Here is a 7,194-nt window from a genome sequence, read left to right as displayed (position 1 = left end):
ACCTGCTCTATTCTGCTGCCTGTTCTGTAGCTGCTTCTTCCTGGGGCCACGGCCTTGTCTAAATCTCAGCTCCACAATACCTAACCATGCCAAAGCAAATTTCTGACATGGAATCATAAGAGATGAGACCCATTCCCCTCCCAGGGGCAGCCAGGCCTATAGCTCATCCTCATTCCAGGAACCCTCTCCAGCATGAGGACGTTTTAGGCACCTATTTTATCACAGGTTAGGGAAGACAAGACTGGCCTTAAAGGTAGACATTGCAGGTGCATCAGGAGACAGGCATGAGGTGGCTATGTGAGGGCAGATGCTTCTGGTTAGCGCCATGCAGACAGAGCTAATTCCAATTAGATAGACTGGGATTAGGTAGGGAAAATACAACTCTCACTTTCCCACCTATGTTTTCTTCTATGATACTCAGGTGTTGGCTGTTCTAGGTGGTCAGCACACCAGACCCAGAGCTTCCCACAGGCTCAGATCACCTTGTGCACTTCCCTAGCTCCATCTCCTACTAGAGTCATCCCAGCCTGCACCTGGAATTGCAATCTATGACAAGGCCAGGTGACACCATTCTCTTCCCCAGGAACTATTCAGAAAGGTAGTGCCCTACCAATGCCTGGACTCTATCTGGTCCATGAGTGACAAGAAGGTCAAGGAGCACTTGGCCCCAACCATCTGGGCTAATGTCACACACTTCCACAGCGTGTCATACTGTGTAATCACAAGCTGTCTTGGGGATCACAGCATGAGGGCCCCAGACAGAGCTCCTCTGGTGCAGCAGTGGATCAAGGTGGCCTGGGTATGATACATGTGGCGACCAGCGACTCACTATTCTAAATTTTATCCTCAGGATTTGACTGTGTTCAGAGACCTGTGTGGATCGAGTCCCACATTCCCACAGACAATCTTTCCTCTAGCAGGCTACTCACTGTCCCTGTGCTCACCCAGATCTTGGGCTGTGTAAAATCCTGCCTACTTGTCCCATACTCCATGATCTCCCCCAAACCTAACTGTGAGAGGCTAAGCCAGCAACCATAGTAAAATCTGGTGTTAGAATCATCCAAATCTCAGTCTTTCTGCCGAGGAGTGTCTAGTGCTGAGGAATTTCTCCTCTGTGTTTGCCATCATCTCTGCCCTGAAGAACTCTTCGATCCAAATCCTGGAGAGGATCTGGGTAATGGTTTCCAGGTGGGTCCTCTCTTTGCAGGAGCTGTGCCGGCACAAAGGCTGGCATCACCCACACTACGTTTTTGTAATCAAAGCAGAATGGCATATTGGAAATTATATAGCCCCCCCATTTTGCTAGGATCAAGTACTTGCCCCAAGCCTATGTATCCATAAGATTCAAAAGATGTATTCGGACACTCTTTTTTTTTCTGTATTCGGACACTCTTGTCCAGGCACTTGTAAGTCTTGGTTTTAAAACAAAATGGAGATCCATTCTCTCATCCTCCCCACCCCCCTCATTTTTCCAACTGTCACCTTCTCTTGTCTCCTCCTGTAGAGATAACTTCCGAAGATTTCAGAAACTGTCGACATAATTTCTCCAGAAAATAATCAGGCCAGGTGCAGAGAACTGCGATTCAAAGTAAGGAGATGTGGGTGAGGGGAGGACAAGTGTTTGTTGTTAGCTCTCTGAGAGTATTTTGAACAATTTCAATTCTGTGTCAACTGGACAAGGAGAGAGGAGCCTGCTTAGGCAGTGACCAAGAGGCCTCTCACAATAGTTGTACTGCAGGAAGACAGGGTATCTCTGGAGGACACTTGAACCCAGATTGGGGGTGTCTTGCTTCCTATTGGGATTTTATATTGGCAGACTGTGTTAATGGAGTGGTTGAGTCTATTTGCCAAGACACAGGTCCCACCAGTCCCCTGGAACCCTGGCTTCTATTGCTGTCACTGTTGGCTGAACTTCATTGGGGAGATTCCTGCTCTGCAGTGCCACTAGGGTTCTCAATGCTGCATAGGAGCCAAATGGACATGGAAGTCATTGAGTTAGAGCCAAATCATCCAGGCTCAGGCTGTAACGTGGGAGGCACTGTGTTGGCTCTCTAGAGCAGTAGATGCTGCTGATCACACAAAAGCTGTGGTAGGTACTACACATCTGTGGAGAGCCTAGCTGCTTTAAAAATGAAAAGGGAATGATCATCTCATTGAGTGTCTTTCCTAAACTCTCTAGCAGCTACTATGTAACAAGGAAGCAGGATTCATTTCCTCAGTCACATGGCATAATTGTCCACATCAGGGACCCTGACAAAGGCCCTAATTCAAGTGTAACAATAGAACTGACTTCCACAGGAGAATGGTAGAATATTTGTGGGGATAGAATAAAATGGCTTTAGACTTGGGCCAATGCAAGGACAAAGAATTCGGCACCTGGGCCAGGCAGAAAGCTTCAGTCTTCCTCTCTCTTTGAGCCTCAATTACTATTGGCACCCTGGCACACACCAAGGGGCTAGAGGACAACACCTCAGTCAATAGCCTGATGAGGCTGAAGGATTTTTCCCCTTGTATAGCTACAGGGCACTGGACAAGTTGCCAGCCCTCTGTTCATTTCATTATTTTCATCTGGCATATAAAGAGATGAGGAGGTTTAGGTTTATTTCACAAGGGAAGATGAGGTCCAATAGAGAAAGAGATGTTCAAGAATTCAGAAACGGCCTTGGCACTGTTGCTAATCAGGAAAGCACCACTGGTGGGGGAAGATACTGAGTACTCCCAGCCCCCTGAGGCAGGTGTATTCCCACACACTTTGCAGAAGAGGAAACAGTCAAAATGAGGCCAGATTCCTCACTTGAGATGCCACATTAGTGGAACTCAGGTAGAGACTGAGCTAGAACTGGCTTGCCAGGTGTTAAGCCCTTTGTCACAGACAACCAGGGAACTCTGTGCTCATGGTCTTGGATGATTGTGGATAGGAGAAAGACCTCTTTAACTCCACTCCCAATCATGGCAGGACACTTTCATAGTTGCCACCAAGTAGAAGGAGGCCAAGAGATGTCTGAGGCTGTCAAAGGAGTTCGTAACTGTGCCCAAAGCCCCAGCTGTGTAAGACAAGAGAGTTCCCCTGGAGATCTTTTTACCTTTTCTCCACTTCTCTATATGCACTCTGAGAAATGGGCTCCATGTCTTCAGCATTCTGGCCCTGTTTTCATTGTGGAAGAGGTGCTGGACCCACCAGAACCAGGACTTAATCTATAGAGAAGCTGTGTGGCACAGGCTACACCAGCTGGGGTTCTTTAATGCCAGTATGGGACATAACCTGATGCAGATGCAGTTTGGAGTTCCAACTGCAGGGGAGGAGCTCAACACAGAACTGCCATATGATCCCTAGGCTACTCTGATAACAAAGCCCCTGTGGGGCTTGGAATGACTGAGCACCTCTTGGGAGAGGATCCCTGGGCCTAACTTACCATCTCTACCAATCTTACAGGTGCTAGTCAAGGGCACTATTCCCTACCTAGGAATTATCCTAAAGGACCTCATGATGATTGACGCTGCCTTTCAGGACTTCCTGGATGTGAGTAGCCAGGGCAGAGTTGGCGGCCTGGGTCCAGGAGAAAAAGTCCCCCTATTGAGTTCTTAGGTCTAGCATTCTTGAGAGCCTTCCATCTCCTCTCTGAGCAGAACACTGCACCCAATTTTGTCTGTGACTTTCAGAGCTGCCTGAGACAGAGGCAGATACTCAGCTGGAACAGCAAATTCCTCAAGACTAGCTGGGGAAAAGAGAGTATAGCCAAGGTTGAAAGACATGCAGAATGTGGTCTAGCAAAGCCTTTGACCTGAAACCCAAGTCCCTCACAAGATTTAGACAATTGGGTCTCAGAACTTCAGTCCCTAGGGAAGGTCTAAGGCGAAGAAAGTCCCTGTCTGCAAATTGCCCTCACTCAGTTCCTGTATATGTGTCCTGCCTCCAGGGGTAGAAGAGCCCAGGCAGGCAGGAGGGCCATTTCTAATCACATTCCTGTCTGCCTTTTAGGAGGGAGTGATTAATTTCCAGAAATTGAGAAAGGTGAGTTACAACTCCCCACATAGGTAGATGCCCATAGCAGGGTTGGATTATCAGGTGTATTCACTCGAGTTACGTGGTGGACCTTTGGTAGAGAGGCTAGGCACCTCCAGCAGAAAGCTGGGTGTCGGAGGTGGGACCGAGGAGAGCATCCAGAGACTGACTGTGTAAGCAATCACGTTCAAACAGGGAGAACCTGGGTGGGAGGAAGATGAGGGGCTCCCGTTGCAGAGAGCAGAAATCCATTCCCCAGCACAGCCCAGTCATGTCACCATCCTCTTCTGTCCTCACCAGGAATTCGATGTTTAGAAGCAGGTGAGGCAGCTGCAGTCCACCTGCAATTATTATACCTTCACACCAGAACAACAGTGTGATGCTTGGTTCAAGGGCCTAGAGCAGCTCAGCGAGAAGGCCAGGTGAGCTGGAACAACAGGGCAACACGAGTGAGGTTGTCCCTAGGATGGAGTCCTGAGAGCCTAGGTCTGGGCTGGGACACAGGAGCCAGATATCCAGGTGATACCTTTCCATGACCAACAGTGTTCCTGGGCTGAGAGTCCTTGGTCTCTGATTCTCACTTCCTCCACTGTCATGTCTCTATGGACCTTCAGTTGTGGAAGGAGGAAGGTAGCTGGTGATGGACCTGCATTCTTGACTGAGGCACCAATCACAGAGTGTATTGGTGTCCAGGAATTGGTTCTTGTGCCTTTGTGGAGTTGTTCCCAGTAAACTTGCCATCTATAAATTTGCCATGCCCAGAAAACTAACCTCAATACCAGTGGAAGCTCCCAGTCCACACCATTGGATCAGGTCAATTGTGGCCCAGACAACAGCAGTGGGGCTATTCCGGAAGGGGCCTCACACAGTAACAGGAAGCTGGCTGGCTCATCTAGCTCCCACATGGACCTCAACAGGCGCCTCATCAAAGAATCCTCTGAAGTCCAGAAAAGAGGACATTGGCCCTTCCCATACCCCTTCTTCCCAGTGCCAGCCTTCTTTATATCCATACTATGATCCCCAAAAGTTCAGTTCCAAAATTCAGTTTCTGAAAGGCCCTAGAACTGGCTGCCACACCGGAGCACTTCTGAATGTCCTGGCTTCTCCTGACATTGCTGTGGTCCACCACAGCATAAGCACTTCCAAACTCAAGTCCCCAAGCCACACTGTACTTGCCACTCTGCTCATGTCCAGGTCACACTCAGAATCACATATCCACAGTCTCCTCCTTCTGTCACAATTACACTTGAAACTGGACAGTGTCCTATCATCTGGCTTCCTGGAAGTACTTCAGGGGCCAGATCCTCTTGAGGGTGGAGGAATGACCACGAGTGTTAACCTGACGCCTTTCTCTGGTGCAGGTCACTACCACATTTGCCTGTGGATTCTGCAGACTCTCTTCCCAAGCTTATATGACATTCAATTCTATCATCCTGCCTAGAGAATTCAAGGGACCCAGGAGATAGCCTGCCTGCCTTTTAGTCATTCTAGCCTTTCGTAGGCTGCACTGAAGAGTCTCCTGTCAGGGCAGACTGAGAGTGAGTGTGGCTCATAACAAGCTTAGGGCTCCAGACACCATAGAGGGAAGGCCTCTTCTAGAACTCAGTCTTTACTACTCAAGGGCAGACAATCAATGGCCTGCCAAGTTAACATGCCACTCCATACAGAAAAAGCATACTGAGCATTAGAGAGCACATGGATATAAATTTTTGATGCATTTCACACTGTGTCTATTGTTGGTAGTTATCATTTGTAGAAAGAGCAGAAAGCACAGTGCTACTGATTGGGTAGGGCAATGTGTAGATATCATAAATGTTTAGATATTATAGATAGGAAATGTAGACTTGTTATTTATAATAAAATGTAGTTTCCATTATAATCATTGTGGTTTTACTTTCATCTCTAGCATACATAAGACACTCTTTCACTTTATGTGAAATTCAAAACGTTTAGTATGCACAGTTCAGTGGACTTTATGGAGAAGTAGAAAATGATGCCACCCTTTCCCTATCTAATGAAGGAGAATATGGCCACTCTGCAGAGAGCAAGTGTTTAAATCTGTTTCACTAAACTGGTTGCTGCCATGATATGATGCAAGTAATTCTAGGTCTGGAGGTTTGGGTCTCTTTAACAATAATGTTTCCAGGGAAACAGCAATGACACTCAAGGTTGGAGGAGGTGTTTTTGACTGTCCCTACATACCTTTCTGCCTATGGGAGGGGATCAGATTTAGAAATCTGGGGAGTAATTCATGGAAAGGGACCCGGCAGAAATTGAGGAATTAAGGGAACATCTCTGGGCCAGTGATGACAAGAGACAATGGAATAGAAAAATCAGTGAAATCACTCACACAGATTAAAAGGCTTCACAAAACTCCTCTACAAATGTCACATTTTCCCCTGGGTCCACATCACCTGTAAATGCTGTAACTGCATGTCCTCTATCCTTGGTGTTGTAGGGAGATGCTGTCATGGGGTACCCTGGGGTCCCTGCTTCCCACCCCTACAATCATCCCTGGTATGGGGCATGAGGAAGCACTTGGCCTGTTCTGAATCCTGATGCTTATGCCAATTGTGATGCAAACTGATCCAGATTCTTGGAAATTTTATTGAGTAAAGTTTAGTACAACCACAGAATGTTTATTTGGGGATATAGTTTTTTAAATCCATGCTGGCAACAGAGGTGAATAAAGTGATATAAGCTTACCCTACTGAGCTATATTCACTTTGCTATCAATGTGGGTACTTGCTTCCTGATAAGCTCATTACGATTTGAGAAATGCAAAAGCTAAATAAGTATATGTTGCTCATAATCTAAGGTTTCATTGAGACATAGAACAAATCCAAATCAGCAGTCGAGCCTTAACTTTTTTAGTACAATGGTTAGTGCTGGCAAGTGAATATTTGGGCATAAATGGTAAGGAAAATAATTTTCTTCTCCACAAACTTTCAACACATTAAAACATTATTTGTTTGAACATCATTTTCATGTTAGGAGTTATGTTGATTTTTGTGTCATTTCTGGGATAGAACTCAGGACGACAAACTCTTCCTTAGCTTATTCACTCAAGACTTGAGCTCTGCCATTGATCTATATTTTAACCTTTGTCCTTTGACTGATTAATGGGAGGTGAGATAAGAATTTCTACAGTTTATCTACTCAGGCTGGCCCCAAACTGCAGTCCTCAGATT

The 7,194-nt window shown here is 46.6% G+C and overlaps 1 protein-coding gene across 1 annotated transcript in view; it reads right to left on the bottom strand.

Annotated features, from left to right (window-relative positions):
• Positions 1 to 3,588: 3,588 nt before the first annotated feature.
• LOC105987223 (ral guanine nucleotide dissociation stimulator-like) overlaps positions 3,589 to 7,194 on the bottom strand; it is a 109,384-nt gene continuing 105,778 nt past the window's right edge. Inside the window, 2 exon segments of the mRNA XM_013018417.1 lie at positions 3,589 to 3,716; positions 4,117 to 4,344. Coding sequence (XP_012873871.1) covers positions 3,589 to 3,716; positions 4,117 to 4,344 — 356 coding nt within the window.

The sequence above is a fragment of the Dipodomys ordii genome, unplaced genomic scaffold (genome assembly GCF_000151885.1).
Source record: "Dipodomys ordii isolate 6190 unplaced genomic scaffold, Dord_2.0 Scaffold40, whole genome shotgun sequence".
Taxonomy (NCBI): domain Eukaryota; kingdom Metazoa; phylum Chordata; class Mammalia; order Rodentia; family Heteromyidae; genus Dipodomys; species Dipodomys ordii.
This window is presented reverse-complemented; position numbering and strand designations above follow the sequence as displayed.